The following is a 15,847-nucleotide window of genomic DNA, read 5'->3' as shown; positions in this document are numbered from 1 at the left end:
GCAGTATCTCCAGACTCCAGTGGATGGTTAAAGTGTTACAGTAGTAGATTTTACAACTTCTTGTGAAGGTGAGCAGCTGGGCATGAGGAGGGCAGTGATGCTGAGCTGATGCCCACAGCTGCTCTGGAAGGCAGCAGTTACCCACTGCCACTGTCCGTGGAGCCTTGACCCAGACATGCAGTCTCCACCCAACCAGGCAGTTAAGTTCCTTAAAAGAAGGATGGAGGTGGTGAGGGGGGGGGGGGGAGAAGCATGGGGAGAGATGAAGGGATGTAGAGCACAAGGCTTCCTACTGTGAACAGGACAATTTGTTTTAATTCAGTTTGGGATCATTTCTTCTGAACTGAATGTTGAATATTTGTATGTTGGTATTTTTGTAGTTCCAAATCAGCAGCTTGTAATGGAATCTTTTGTGTTGGCTGAATGTTGCATTTAGTAGGTAGAAATAGATGATTGCAGTAGTTTCATTTTCTGCATGGTTGACATTTTTTACCTTGGGGGGAATCATAAATTAACTCCATAAAAGAAATAAAACATAAAATTAATGGAGTCCTATCAGGATTCTCATAGCTCTGTGGAGAATTTTGCTTTCACCAGGTGGCAGAAGCCTGCCATTACATACTACCACTATCTGTCACTTACTAGTAGTCCTGGCTCACCAGGGAGGACCCAGTTTACTGGAAGTTAGCAAATGAGACACCCATCTACAAGGGCCAGCAAGAGGATCGAGGATACTAGAGGCCTGTCAGCCTGGCCTCAGTGGCAGGGAAGGTTGTGGAGCAGATCATCTTGAGTGCCATCACAGTGCATGTACAGGATACCCAGGTGGTTGGGCTCAGTCAGCATGGATTTATGAAAGGCAGGTCCTGCTTGACTAATCTGATCTCCTGCTGTGCTAAGGTTGATGAGGGAAGGTCTGTGGATGTTGTCTACCTGGACTTCAGTAAAGCCTTTCACACTGTTTCCCACAGCATTCTCCTGGGGAAACTGGCTGCTCATGGTTGGATGGTTGTACTGCTTGCCGAGTAAAGCACTGGCTGGATGGCCAGGCCCAAAGACTGGTGGTGAACGGAGTTAAATCCAGTTGGCAGCTGGTCACAAGTGGTGTTCCCCAGGGCTCAGTATTGGTACCAGTACTGGTATCAGTTCTGTCTTATCAGTGATCTCAGTAAGGGGATCGAATGCACACAAGTTTGAAGATGACACCAAGTTGATTGGCAGTGTTGATCTGCTGGAGGGTAGGAGACTACTGAGGGATCTGGACAGACTGGATCAATGGGCTGTAACTTAACTGTATGAGGTTCAACAAAAGGCTCAGTCCTGTATTTGGGCCATAACAACCCCATGCAGTGATACAGGCTTGGAGCAGAGTGGCTGAAAAGCTGCTTGGCAGAAAAGGTCCTGGAAGTGCTGACTGATGGCCACTGAACATGAGCCAGCTTGTGCTCAGGCAGCCAAGACGACAAATGGCACATGGCTTGTATCAGACATAGTGTGTTCAGCAGGGCTGGGGCAGTGAGCATCTCCCTGTACTCAGCACTGGTGAGGCTGCACCTCAAATCCTGTGTTCAGTTCTGGGTCCCTCACTACAAGAGGGGCATGAAGGTGCTGGAGTGGGTCTAAAGAGGAGCAACAAAGCTGGTGAAGGGTTTTTGATCCCCTTTTCCAACATGATTCTATGTCACTTCTTTATTTTTCAGGTCATTCACATTTTCTCACTCTTTGTTTAAAGTAGAAGGATTTTGTTAAACTTCAGTATTGGAATGAACCTTCTGACCCATTTGACTCCAATTGCTATGAGGTTTATGACTTAATTCTTTTTTACTCAGCCTCAGGGTTTTAACTTCTGTAGCCCGTCACTGCTGTTGAAATGCCACAGTGAGGAGGTGAGTAGGCGATGTCTTACTTTAGCTTTGATAACTTTCCTAAACAATGGTTTACTTTCCGTTTCCTCACCTTTTAAAAGTAAGGAAAGTCTGGCTCATAATGAACAGGTTTTGATTAAGTTCAGAAGCTTCTTATAAACTATAAAAGTTTCTGGGTTGATTTTACTTCTGTTTGAGTATAGATCTGTCCCCAACAGGATATTGGGTCGGTTCTGTTGAACAACCATGGAGAACTCAGAGTACGTACTCCTGTGCTAAACACATCAGTAGCTGAACAGGTCAAAGGTATTTTACTTTGATTGTTCAACTAATGTTTCGGACTGATGGATTTCCTTTTTTCTTTTGTCTTCAGTGCAGCTGTCACTCTACGGCGTGTGCTTGGGCAGCAGAGGCAGGACAGCAGCTTTCTAGGTGAACTTGCTTCCAAAATCTGGTTCTAAATAGAGGCTGGTGTATCTCCTAGGCAAGAAATCGCTTGCTGGCTCTGTGTGTTTAGTGTGGCATGTTGTGGTAAGAACATATGCTTCAGAGGTGATGATGCCAGTCACAAAAGCAAGCTAGGATGATGAGGTTTTGATCAGACGTCATGGTGTGGTAAAAAGGGAAAGAAGCACAGACTTGATAAACATTCAAAATCAAGCTATTTTATTATATGAAACTTGAAATTCTGAAAAATACCATGCAATCTTAATAAGACAAGAAAGGGGTGAGTTCTCCTGGGGAAAAATGCTGTGAAAATCAGCTTGAGTACACCTTTAGTTGGGTGAAACCTTGGGAGGAAAAACCATGCACAAACAGCGTACAGCTGGGTAGCTAAAGCTAGTCTGTTAACTCCTTGGTTAAGCACCTGGGTAGAGGCTGCTCTAAACTGTAATAACACCAAACCCCTCTAATCCTGTTAGCAGTGTTAGCATTTCTTGGCTGTTTGGACTACCTTTATTTTTCTACCAACATACACAAAAAGGAATCAAACCTTTGAGCACAAACACTTGCTGTTGTTCTGTTGTTCTACCCAGGGATATAAGGTAAGGTATGTGTGATAAAGGAGTTCTTACTGGAAAAAAAAAAAATCCATCTTTCAACAAAAGGCTTGGGTTGGGTGGGCCCAAATGCCAAATGGATGCAATGGCAGTGAGCATTTAGGTCAGTACTGCCCTAGATCTTAGCAGTGTGAGACATCTCTGGAGGTGTGGCTGAACATACCTGTATCTTACCAGTTTCACCTTTGTTGCTTCATGCAGCTGTGCTTGGCTCAGCTCACCCATGTGTTGCCTCTTTTATCCTTAAGAGCAATGCCAAAGGCAGCTACTGTGATTCTGATTCAGCATCAGGTTGGACGAAGTTAACTGAGAGAAGTGGTAGCAAGAGGAATGTGCTAGCCTTAATGCCACAGCTATGAGCCTTAGCAATGCACGTTCTGTTGGTTTCAGGTGGGAATGGTCTTTACCTTTCTGGCTGCTGACTGAGGGAACTGGGGGCTGTATGAAGGAACTCTCTGCAGCTAACATTGCCATTGCTTGCCCCCATAGCAGCAGTATAATGCTTAAGCTACAAGAACAGTTTTCGGTGGGCAGCCAAGTGTTTGCATACCTCCAACAGCCAAACCAGAAGCAAGCCTTATCCCCGAGGAGGGTCAGACCTGCTCTGGCCATTAGCTAAGCTTATGTAGTATAGACCACAAGGGCAAAGCTCCTGCTTCATCCCATGGTAGCAAAGTGAGGTTGATGCTAAGCTCTGCTCTGATAGTAACAAGGGAAGGCTTTAAATGTTGTTTATGTTGTCTTCAGGCATGGTAATGCTGTGTTGGTGCCAATAGTATCCTCCTGCTTGTATTGGAGATGTGCAGAAGGGGCTGCAGCTGCAGGGAGGCTGCAGCAGCTCATCCGTGTTGCCCTGTGCTGGGCAGGAATCACTGAATTAAGGATGCAAGTCTAATGCAAATGCCTATTAGCTGAAATTTGTATTCTGTTAGTAACAATATCTTGCTAGAAATGGTTTTCTAACTTGTCACTTTATACTTGAGAAGTGTCACCTTCCTCATCACCTCTCCCCATGCTCTATTTCCAGTGCCGCAGCAGCCACTGCAGCTGTTATTTGTTGCTCTGTCATGGTGACACCAGCACTGTGGTGGTCACGGGGTTTGCCAGGCATTGGAGCTGCTGAGAAAAATGGGGGCAAAAGGGATATGTGGGCTCAGGCAGGTGAATGGTGCTAGTATTCCAGCAATGATGGAAGTAATAACATATAAAACTACGCACTGTTGCAGAGTGATGGATGTTTCATTTAAAGTTAGCCCTCAGAATGGTGTTTGGGGAAGAATTGCTAGATTATATCATCCTTAAAATAAGCTGCATTTGAGCTACGCTACTGATGTCAAGTAAAACAGCAAATGATGCAAGCAGATACAGTCTTTTACTTCTTTTGTAAGCAGTATAAAAAATTCCTGATCTAGAACATGTTCTCATAAGCATTGTTAATTTTCTGCACCAGGTTGCTGCTTCTTGCTCATCTGCACTAATAATCCCCGTATAAAATCTCAAACTGCATATTAAGCTGTACTAAATCCCACTGAACCATACAAAGAGAAGCAGCACTTTTTTCTTGTCTGGAGCTCATTAATCTGACTGTACAGGCAGCAATCTGAGCTGCAGCTGCATAGCGATGCTGCTTGCACTGTGTGGTGCCTAAATCCTTGTCTTGTGCTATGGCATCAGGAGCTGAGCAACAGTAAATTTGTTTTTAAATTATTCTTAGTTCTTTCCTCCTGCATTTGATGAAATAACTTTATAATAACAATGCCTTGTCAAATTGGCCAGTCTCAGTGGAAGGGCAGGCTGTGGGAAGATGGAGTTAGTCCACAAGAAGTAATTCTTCCTCTCTGTCTGAGGAAGGGAAAAAAATCTAATATTCTTTTGTTTTTTGCTAGTGGCTGGAGTGGTTGGTTAGAGCAGGCAGAATCATTGGATTATGAAACAGCCCCCGTTTCAGTTTGAGATGTGCCCATCAGCTTTGTGTCCAGGTCTTTATATATTGTAACAGCAATCTGTTGTGGCTGCAGTTAAGCAGGAGCGCCGAAAAATAATGTACTAAGACTCCTGGGAGAAGAGCATGACAGCTGTATTGATCACAGCTGAGTAGCTGGACAATGCTAATGAAGTCCCTAAAGCCCCAGTCTGAGGAGGCTCAGTCTTGAATCTGGGGGAGGTTTTCTGAGAAACAGCTTCCTCCTTAACTTGTTGCAGTGTTGCCCTCTTGAATTTGGAAGATGTCCCCCAGCACTTACAGATACTGTTACCCGGTCACCTCCCTTCAGCCTGCATGCCTGAACCCCATTATCAAGACAGTGGTGCACTTGGGAGCCAGACGTGTGATACTGGAGGTGTCTGCATGGGCTGTGATAATGTGGTGCCAGTGCTGATGTCTGCTGTCACTGCTGCATATGCTGGGACAGGGAGCACTGATAGCAGAAACTGAGCTTTGCATATTGATTGCTTGGTGCTGGTGCAGATTCACACCTGAGCCCTTGAGGAGGGCTCATATGCTTCTGTTCAAAGTTATTTTTACAGTCCTTTGACTCTTTCTGGGATGTTTTTTTTTTTTATTCCTCGGGTCATCTTGTTCCAATTATTTTCCAGGAAATGAGAGCCAATAAAAGAAAGCCTTTCCCCTATGAATACACGTGTATTTTAAAATGTAGATATTAAAAATGCTCCCTGAGCAGAAATAAAAGCCAGTCTGGCTTATGCAAGTAATACCACAATCAGAGTAGCAGTTTGGCCATTTAAATATACCAGTGGTGTTTACATAATATTTACCACAGGTATAGCTATGCTAGTGTAAAAGGTAGCTAACAATCTAAGGGCAGGAAGAGAAGGAAGCCGTACTAAATTAAGCTCCTATATCCTGGTTACTATCCTCATCTGGCAACTTATGTTAGTGTAAGCTGTCAGTAAGGACTGCCTCTTGATTACTACAGTTCTCCATACAGAACACTTAGTGATGGTATTTTAACAGCGCTACCCTTCCCACTGATTTCACATGGGGGCAGCAAGACATTGCTTTGTCAGCAGCAAATACGGTCTTACCTGAGAAGCAGCTTTGCCTGGGTGAATGTACAAGATGCAGGGATTTCTGGCTCCAGGTAAAATAAAAAAAAAAAAAACAAACAAAAAACAAAAAAACGAAACAAACCAAACAGTTTTAAAAGTAACACAAAACCCTACATACTCAGCTTAGCCTTCAGCTGGGAATTGATTTTATTGTTTTATATTACCAGGAAGAAGAATCTCTGCTGATAAAGTGCACAAAGTGCAATGAAATCCAGCTCTTGCAGTAAGCATGGCCTGGATTTTATATGCCAAGTGATTTTAACAATAGTACCCTCATGATGAATTCTAGCTTCTCTTTGGGAGATGAGAGTTTGAAGACTTCAGGTCACTAGTTTGAATTTGTGACATTGTGGACAGAACACAGAAACAAAATAATTCTTGATTCCAGATTTTCAATGTTTCTGATGAAGTTGCAAAATCGTTTGACAGTAGTGATGTAATGGTAGATACAATGGCTAAATGTAACAAGAAAAGCACATAAATGCCTGCTTGGTGTCTAGGGCTGGGCAGTGCCAAGCAGGTAATCTCACTTGTACCCAGGTGACCAGGCTACCAAGAATGAAACTGAATATCCTAAAGGAAAGGAAAAGACAGATCCATATGCCATCTGAAGTTTCTCTCCAGTGGGTTGAATGGAAAAGGGGATAGGAGTTGCTGCCAGTTTTGTGTCTCTCAGCCTCAAGGGAATGTGGCAAGTTGCAGAGGATGGGTTGGAAATATGATAGGGCAAGCAAAACATCCCTCACAGCAAGAGCCACTTACACACCATCAGAAGCTCAGGGCACCATGGAGGGTTGTATTGCAGGGTTTTCTTTTTCCTAGTTCTAAAGGAGTTCCAACTAAAATAGATACAGAATAAGGTGACAGGTCTGCTCCTGTTTTATCTTGGAGAATCTGAGATGGACACCCAAGGGGGGGGGGCAGGGACTGTTGTTTCTGCCTTATTATTGTTACAGCTTCCTCCAATTAGTCCTTTCTCTTCCTTCCTGTCCAATGTGTGCTGTCACAGCCAGCCCCAACAAATGTTTGCGGTACCTCACTGTGACCAGTTCAGCAGCTTAGGCTCAAGGTGTGTTGTCCTTGATTTTTCCCCCTGTTGAACTGGGAGCTATTCAGGATGAAATACTTCTCTATTATGCCTCTTTTCACACCTTTCCTATAATCTTTTTCTCAAGTAGAAGCAGCTGTATTTTCAAGGAGGTTTAGCAAATGAGGCCTGAAAACCTAAGGAAAGCAAAGAACCATGTTCTGAAGGCACATAAATACTTCTGAAATATTCCCATCTCCAGAAAGACTGTTGGAATAAAATGGCAAAACCACTGTTGTTATAATAAGGAGAGTACCTGTCAATGCGGTGACTGAAATAATTGGTGAGATGTCTTACACAGTCACTTATACACTTACACAGGGGTGATTATCCCGCAGCAGCTTTGCCTGCATCGACCAGCATCCTGGCACCAGGAGCTATGTCCCAGCTCAATGCCTGGGTGTGTGGGTATCGCTCTCACACAGCCAATGCAGCACCTGGATGCCAAGTTGTGTGAAAGCTGCAGTGTGCTGTAAATGTACTTATCCCCTACGTGGCTGCACAGGCAGGCTGCAGTTCAGAATGTTAAAAATGATGTGGAAAATGCATTTTATCAGTTTCAGATAACTAATAAAAGTAAATTTAATTCTTACTTTCCCTGCTCCAAGAGAGAAGATTTTTCAGGGGTCACAGAACAACATGTGAATTCTTCAAATGACTGAAATAAGACATGGTATTTGCTTTCCTGCCATCATGCATTTGGTTTTGCAAGGGCAAAGAACACTTCTGTGGAGCCAAAGGCCTCAGAAAGCTATACCTGGTAGTAGCAGCAAAAATTCAGAGACTTCTAGAAAAAAATGAAACAAAGTTGAAGCAGATAACTAAGATTTATAGGCTATGGGACCATTATTAAATATCTCTAGGCTTTAAGAACCTTTGTGCACTCAAATATATATGTGATGTTCCAACTATAGCTCAAAGCTGCAAGATGCTCAGCCTGATGGGACACAGTGAGTCTGGTGTCCTGCAGTACCTGGGGCCTTAGTGATGGTTTGGTTTACTCTGAAATAGATTGAGCTAATATTATGAGATTGCTAGGCATGGGAAAATGAGCAAAAGCATTGCAGAGCAGAAGACTGGTTTTGTTTTTCAGGACTTCTGTGGGCTTTAAACTTTAAATCATACAGATATTCCCTGATTGGCTTGTAAAAACAGGCAGGGGAAAGAGAAGAATCTTTGCTAATTAGTCTATTGCTAAATATGTTCTAAAGCATTTTGCAAAGTGCCAAATGTTTCAGGCTTTACAAAGGCGTAATGAGGTGTGCCATTATCTCTGGTTTTACCCAGACAAGTTGAGACAAATTCTGAGCTTGAATATATAAAGTACCTGTTAATCTCTGCAGGGGATCTGGTGCTGGTATCTAGTCATGATTGAGGCTCCTAACTGGGAATGAGTATGGCGATAGGTGAAAAGTAGACTATCTTCTCATAGTCTGCTATTGCTATTGGAAGAGATCCAGCTTACTGAGTATCACTGGAACCATCAACTCAAAGGATGGGGCTGGGAAAGTATTTTGCTTGCCACATATAAAAGAATCCAGAGCCTGCTTTTCTTATTATGAAGATGTCAGTCCAACCCAGACCTTAAGAAAATGATCTTGCAGGAAGACCTCTGTGAATGTAGGTATTTAACAGCTGCTGTGCTGTCACTGGGGGCTGCCAGAAGCCCCAGTAGGGCGAGGAGCTTGTGGTTTTAATTCCTTATCCAGATGAGCCCTTTCCCTCACTGTTCTTTGACGCTGAGCCACAGCACAGGGTGTCTTGGCCAAGGGGTGATTTGAGTGATGTGGGGTGTTTGCATGAAATGGGTCAGGGCAGCGTGTGATGTGCTCCTCACCCCAAAGTGAACACGTTAAAGCTGACAGTTCCAGGTGGCTGCTGATCAGGTTTTGTGATGAAGCATCTTAAACTCCATCATTCAAATTCCCGCAAGTTTCTTCTCACGATCCCACAGGGTTGATATGGGCAATGCAGAACCTGTCATGCTGCAATCCCACTTTTTATCTTGATAACCACAAGCTTTTCCAAAGTTTAGCTGCCCCAGATTAGTAACCCTTTCTGAGACAACGTGTGAGCCTGTGGGACCCACCTCTGCACCTTGCCCTTGTGGTGCCGTGGCTCCAGCAATGGGCTGAGCTGTGAAAGGGATGATGCTGGGAAGTAACTTGCTGGGATCTGTAGTGAAGCTGAGGGGCAAAAAGCCATTACCTGGGCTCTGATTTCCCCAGAATCTGCTGGTCCAGACTAATACCTCTGTGAAACTCTGCAGCTGCCTAGAAGTGGAACAAAAGAGAAAAAAAGAGGGAGGTGAAGATGGAGGGGGAAGGCCTGGGATGTTCTAAGTGAAAGACAATCATTTAATTGAAGAAGAAAAGCTCGAGAGACTCTGTGAATTTAGATTACGTCTGTCACCTTCCTTTCGGTCACCTGACTTGGCAGCAGGTTTTGGAAGCAGAGCTGGTTACCAGAGCTACCCCTTTCTGCCTTTCTATTAAAAGAAGCGTTTTTCACTCTACTCAACGCGTTGTAAGCAGAAGCTTTGGTCGGTGACACCGGAGCTGACTTGGAGGGAAGAGAGAAACAACCCCAGACTTCCTTGCCACTTCATCCTCCCGGACACGCTTGACAGAGCATCCTTGCGTGCTCCCCTGAGCCGCCGCCAGCTTTCAAGGCGCCGTGAGGCGGAACCATCGCGTGTGTGCGGAGCGGTCCCGTGTGAGCCGGGGCTGCGGGGCGGACCTGGGCTGGGGACCGCCGGGAGGATGCGGGGCTCAACGCGGGCTCCGGTTCCCCGGTGCCGCCTCGTCGGACGGGGCGGGGCTGGCGCATGCGCACTCAGCCCTCACCGCCGCCTATAAGTACGGGGCGCGGCGCCCCCCGCCCATCGGCGGTGCGGAGCGCGGCGCCGGACGGGGCGCACGGCGGCGTTGAGCGGCCCCCGGGCGGGAGGAGGGTCCCGCACCCGCCGCCTTCACCCATGGACGTGTGCAGGGCGCGGGCCGGGCGGCCAGCACGGACCAGCGAGTAGCGGCGCCGCCCGCCCCTCTCAGCCCCGCGCGCAGCTCGGCCGGTCCTTCCTGCCGGCGGCTCCGCACCCCGCGGTCCAGCCCCGGGTATGCGGCGGCGGCGGCGGCAGCAGGACCCGCGGCGAGACTCCCCGCAGCGCGGCGGCGGCGTGCCCCGGGGCGCCGGGCGGCGCTGCCCCGGCGCGGGGGGGCTCTGACGGAGCGGCCGCCCGCCGCGCCGCGCCATGCAGGGCGGGCGGTGCTGGCTGCTGCTGGCGGCGCTGGGCTGGCTGCTGCCGGCAGGGGCCACGGCCAGCGGTGAGTACTGCCACGGCTGGCTGGACGGGCAGGGCGGCTGGCGGGACGGCTTCCAGTGCCCCGAGCGCTTCGACGGCGGCGACGCCACCATCTGCTGCGGCAGCTGCGCCCTCCGGTACTGCTGCTCCAGCGCCGAGGCGCGCCTCGACCAAGGCGCCTGCGACAACGACCGGCGGCAGGGCGGCGGCGAGCCGGGCCGCCCCGGCAAGGACGGCCCCGACGGCGCGGCAGGTGAGACGGCCCCGGCCCGGCACTGGGGGGCTCCCCCACGGCTCGGTGGCTCCCGGCGAGCCGCCGCGGGTTCGCGGCGAACTTCTCGCCCGCTCCTTCCCCCTCGTCGCCGGTTACCCCCTCCCGCGGGGCGGAAAGGATAGCGGTGGGGCCGGCCAGGCCCGCCCGCAGCTGTTGAACAGGGCACGGCACCCTCGTGTAGATCTTTTTTTCTCCCTCCCTGTTGCTTGGAAGCCGAGCGCTGCCGTCCGTTAGAGCAGGTGGTACGGGACCGGGTCCTCGGCCCCGTCTGTGTTCCCGGTTAAGATGGGAAGTAAAATAATGGAACGATACGTATGAGCGAAACAAAAAGTAATGTGACCTTCCGAAATGATTCCTGGCCGGCCCCAACTCTGATTGTGTGTATTCATCCACCTCCACTTAGGACCGGTTTTCACAAGATTGAATTTCAGGGATAAACTCGGGTCTTTCTGCTGCTGTTCAAATAAAGCCCTGGTGGCTTCCCAGCGCCCTTGCTGCAATCCACACAAGCTGAACGCACTAGAAGTAGCCTGAAGTGATGTTATAATTAGGACAGATTTACTCCTGGAAAACTTGTGTGTTACAGTCTGTAGCAAGTGCGTGCACCTGCTCAAGACCTGCTGTAGGTCACTCAGTGCAGAAGGAGAGGCAATTTTTTGCAAACCTTTTGTCTAAAAAGTGCTAAAATTGTAGAAGGAACATGGCATTTTGTTTGCATCTTGCTCCGTGTGATCAGCGGTGCAAGGAGTTATTCTGACTTGAGCAGACAGCTGACCCCCTTTGCAGTCCAACAAGGGTATGTTGTTAACAATTGATTTTCTTAATTACATTAATTTCCTGCACAGGCTGGTACAGGTCACCTGCAGGAGGTGCAGCCAATGTTCCAGGGCATGTTGTTATCAGGGTCTGCCTCAGTGTGGTCATTCAGGCTCAGATTGGGGTCCACAGCCCTGCCTGAGTCTTGGGGCTGTCAGGTTCTAGTGGAAACGCTGAAGTCCAGGCATGTTGTCTGGCATCTTCCCCCTGTTTTGCACAGATATATCCGTGCAGGTTTCTTACTAAGGCAGACAAAACAGCTTTTTCACTGGGAGTGCAGAGCAGCCGGAGCCCGGGTTGTTCCAAGGATGGTGTTCACCGTTGGCCTCGTTGGGCTTCCGACCCCACCACTGAAGCATCACCCGTACTTTCTGCTCCCACTCCTTGCTCATGCCCACTCCTGCCCTGATGGTCCTTCTTTAAGCCTCACAAGGAGTGATACTGCCCCTCTGCTGGAAGTGAAGCTTCGGAACTGCTGTCACCCCACCACCCGCCCCTTGTCTTCTGAAACCGAGGGCAGCCAGAAACTCATCATTGGGGCTGCTGCCTGGTCACTGCCTGGCTGTCCCCTGCCCTGGGGGGTGACAGCAGCCACAGAGGGCTGGCAGTGGGGAGAGATGCAGTGCAGCACTGGAGTTTGATCATCCCGTTCTCCTGAACTCTAAGCAGGGATCCTGTCCGCAAAGTATCTCCCTACAGCAGTGTTCAAACCCAGTGTTCTCTTGCCTGATATTTCTAGTAGGTTGTTTTAGAGACAGGATCTGGTGAGGTGTGGGGTTATGGTTGATGTCTAGACTACCATCAACAGGAGGCAGGTGTCCTCCATTGAGGCATGAGCTGTGGACTTTCCTCCCTGCTAGTAACTTTAAAGATGTTTTTGGGAACTCCAGACACTGATTTTCACAGCCCTTTTCATCTTTGGCATAAAATGCTCGGCTGCACACACAGCTTGTAATGCTCACCCTGCGTTGACCTGTGTGGAGGGAGGTGGGCTCAGCTTGTGTGAGGGGGACCTTCTGCTAGAGCTGCTGGGGTTTGTCCTTGGCCCCCAGTGACGATGTTTTCCTCACTGTTGCAGTGCCCATCTATGTGCCATTCCTTATCGTTGGATCTGTATTTGTTGCCTTCATCATCCTGGGGTCGCTGGTAGCCGCTTGCTGCTGCAGATGCCTGCGGCCCAAGCAGGAGCCCCAGCAGAGCCGAGCCCCTGGGGGCACCCGTCTGATGGAGACGATCCCCATGATCCCAAGTGCCAGCACCTCCCGGGGCTCCTCCTCACGCCAGTCAAGCACTGCTGCCAGCTCCAGCTCCAGTGCCAACTCAGGGGCCAGAGCCCCCCCAACCAGGTCCCAGACCAACTGCTGTTTGCCCGAGGGGACCATGAACAACGTCTATGTCAACATGCCGACGAACTTCTCAGTGCTGAACTGCCAACAGGCTACTCAGATCGTGCCGCACCAGGGGCAGTACCTGCACCCCCAGTACGTGGGCTACACTGTGCAGCACGACTCAATGCCGCTGACCCCTGTGCCCCCCTTCCTCGATGGTTTGCAGAGTGGCTACAGGCAGATCCAGTCTCCCTACCCGCACACCAGCAGCGAACAGAAGATGTACCCAGCCGTGACTGTGTAGCGCTGACAGCTTCCTCCCCCTCCCCACCCAGTAGGTTTTTATATCTAAACTGAGCAGTGGAGAAATACTTCTTTGGAATGAAGCTTCCAGAACATCACTCGTAAATAACTTTGAAAGGCTCATGCATGTCAGACAGTGTTTATAAACCATTTATTTCCACCGGGGTCTGTTGCCAGAAACTGTAGGATGATATCTCTGAATTAACATTGCCAGATCTGCTCTCATTCCAGTGCATGATTTACAGCGCCGAAGGATTACGCTGAAAATCCGTGTGTGTTTCAGATTGCTGTACTTGTGAGATAAATGCGGGAGCCATTAAGTGCCCTTCAGGTATGACACGTGCAGAAGTATTTGCCTAATTAATTCGTAGAAAGAGTTTTGTTACACTGTACGAGGCCGCAGTACTTAAGGAACCTCTTTTCTCCTCTCCCAGCTTCTTAATGACATTTCCTATTGCTTTACAATCACAGCTGAGTGCCAACCAGTGCAATCCCTGCTTGCTGGGTGCTGGTATGAGCCCCATGACTTAACCATCCCTGGTTTGGGGCGAGATGCCACAGAAGGCTGTCTTGCAAAGACCAGTTTTCCTTGTCCCTGGTACTTATGTAGGAATTAGAAGAGTGTGAACTACTCGGCTCTTCCTTCCAGTGCACTTGAAACCCTTCTTGATTTGGTTTTGTTTCAAGATCAGGACCCAGTAGTTGTTTGCACAGACTTTATGAACTTGTAACTAAGAACAGGGTACAAGGTGCCTGCTCTTTCCTCGTACCAAAGCTTTTGGTATGAGCTGGCAGGGCCTGAGCTGAACCTGCCTTTGCGGAGAAAGGTCGTACTGTGACTCCAAACATGCCTGCTGTAACCTCACTTCCCATGAAACACTAAACCCGTGTGAGCGCACACGAAGTTGTGTCCTGCCTGCCATCAAGTCTGACCATTTGAAAATGGACTTTGTTCCCCTCCAGCCCCCAGCGAGCACCAGCTCTTCTCTGTGGGGCTGGGGTGGGATCTCACACAGAGCTATTCCCTTTTCTTCTCTGCCTGTGGGGCAAGGGACAAGGAAGGCACAGCTGTATTTAAAAATAAGGCAAAAGGCCCAACCAAAGGATGAAGGTGCTTGTGGCTCCCTGCAATGCCATGGGGCCAGGGAGGAGGGACGGTGTGGACTGGGGGGACGACGTTGCAATGGAGCTCCTTTGCTTCATCTGGGTGAAAAAACTCCAGGAAGCAGCATGCTGGGAATAATCAGACTGTACTAATCACAGTGTGTCACCACGGATGCAACAAACTGTTTAAACTGGTTTTGTCTCTTAAGTAGTCTGCATTTCCATCCATTCTGCAGCCAAAACACCGCAACCGAGGGCTGAGGCCATGTATCAAATCTGGGCAATTACTGTAACCAGAGCTGATAAAAGGTTTCTTATTGTCCGATACTGTATCAGTATGTAGCAATAACTGTGATACTACTTTTTTTGTATGTCTGTTTTTAAATCACGTCTGTGCTTAAGCATTGCCAAATCCAATGGTTTACGCGTAAACATGCCACACACAGGCAGTCTGAGCGGGCAGCCATGGTTTGACCACTGACATAGGAAAGTGAATAGCTAATTTATCCCAGAGCTGCTGTTCCTGGCTGCCAGCGTCCATTCAGCACGTAGGACCTGGAGAGGAAACTTGGCTTGAGACCTGGCATCCATCTGCCCTGGCTGGGTGCCTTCAGCGAGACAGCGGCCAGCTGCTGGAGGTGTTGGGTGGCTGCTCTGCTCCAGGACACCTTCAAAGGCAGCGGGTGCAGCAGAGGTGGGTGCTGCCGGGCCCTTGAAGGACCTGCACCAGGGTCTTGTGGCGATTTAGGGTTCTACCTGTCCATGTTGAGGCTTGGTCCTGCTGACCTTCCGAAGCTGAGCATTGGGAACGGGGCCTCTGCTACCTGGATCTGGAGGTGCTTGGCCCCAGATGAAGCCCAGCCTGTGACTGCGTGGCCAGAACACAAGTTCATCCATGCGGTCCTGATCTCTCCCAACTGTGAACCAAGCCCTCTCTCCCCACACCGCCAGTGTGCACTGCCTGCCTCGCACAAGCCCTGGCAAGGACACCTCCTCTGACCTATGAAATTCAGGTGAATCTCTTTGTATATTGTTTACTTGTTTGTTAAAAAAAAAGGAGAAAATAAGTTAAATTTAAGTCTGTAGAAACTGATTTACAACTGCAGGCAGAGAAACCTGAGTTGTAATAAAAAAAGCTTTGTGAGATGTGGTGGGTTTTTTATGTCATGTATAATAATGTAAAACCAATGTTACCATTTGATACAGCTTTTAAATCTCTGAAAGGGCACTTGCTTTAAAGTGTTTCTTACAAATGAAGGAAAAAAAGCCCACTTTGTTTCTTAATAAATACTTTATGGTGTGACTTTGGTTTTGTTTGCTTTGTTATAGGTTTTTTTTTCCCCCTTCAGTTAATACTTTACTTTCCTCTGTCTACAACAGCACATCTGATCAGCCCAGTTCTGGACAAAAAGCAAAGTTAGGGGCTTTGGCTGTGTTTTTGGGGAATAACAATAAAAATAACAGATACTTTTTACTTACGTGGCTGAATGCTGAGCCCTCATGGGGCATGTCTGCAGGGGCTTGTTTGGAGGGAGGGGGAGCAGGGAGAGGGCACCTGAGCATCATGTGAACTGGGAACCCCTCATGTCTCAGTGGCTCCAGGGATGCTGGGGAGCAGCAGTGGGAGTAGGGGGGGACC

The 15,847-nt window shown here is 48.5% G+C and overlaps 2 protein-coding genes across 3 annotated transcripts in view; both read left to right on the top strand.

The window, feature by feature from the left end:
* NUP58 (nucleoporin 58) overlaps window positions 1–2,348 on the top strand; it is a 37,530-nt gene extending 35,182 nt beyond the window's left edge. Inside the window, exon 15 of one of the 2 annotated variants that reach the window (XM_062615192.1) lies at window positions 2,244–2,348. In XM_062615192.1, coding sequence (XP_062471176.1) covers window positions 2,244–2,326 — 83 coding nt within the window. In that variant the 3' untranslated portion in view covers window positions 2,327–2,348. The remainder of the gene's footprint in view (window positions 1–2,243) is intronic. The other variant, XM_062615189.1, reaches the window with a different exon arrangement.
* Window positions 2,349–9,947: 7,599 nt separating this feature from the next.
* SHISA2 (shisa family member 2) lies at window positions 9,948–15,511 on the top strand. The gene is made up of 2 exons (XM_062615171.1): window positions 9,948–10,636; window positions 12,552–15,511. The coding sequence occupies exons 1-2, from the start codon at window positions 10,333–10,335 to the stop codon at window positions 13,103–13,105; spliced, it is 858 nt and encodes a 285-aa protein (XP_062471155.1). The 5' UTR covers window positions 9,948–10,332; the 3' UTR covers window positions 13,106–15,511.
* The last annotated feature ends 336 nt before the right edge of the window (window positions 15,512–15,847 follow it).

This window comes from Pezoporus occidentalis, unplaced genomic scaffold (assembly GCF_034315485.1).
Source record: "Pezoporus occidentalis ecotype Australia unplaced genomic scaffold, CSIRO_AGI_Poc_V1 ctg18, whole genome shotgun sequence".
In the NCBI taxonomy this organism is placed as follows: Eukaryota; Metazoa; Chordata; class Aves; order Psittaciformes; family Psittacidae; genus Pezoporus; species Pezoporus occidentalis.
The sequence above is the reverse complement of the archived record's forward strand: the minus strand, read 5'-3'. Positions and strand labels throughout refer to the sequence as shown.

Bases quoted from the DNA above. Each gene is read 5' to 3' on its own strand.
- SHISA2 (XM_062615171.1), top strand. From the start codon at position 10,333: ATGCAGGGCGGGCGGTGCTGGCTGCTGCTGGCGGCGCTGGGCTGGCTG. The intron at 10,637-12,551 runs GTGAGACGGCCC...TCACTGTTGCAG, and splicing joins CGGCCCCGACGGCGCGGCAG to TGCCCATCTATGTGCCATTC.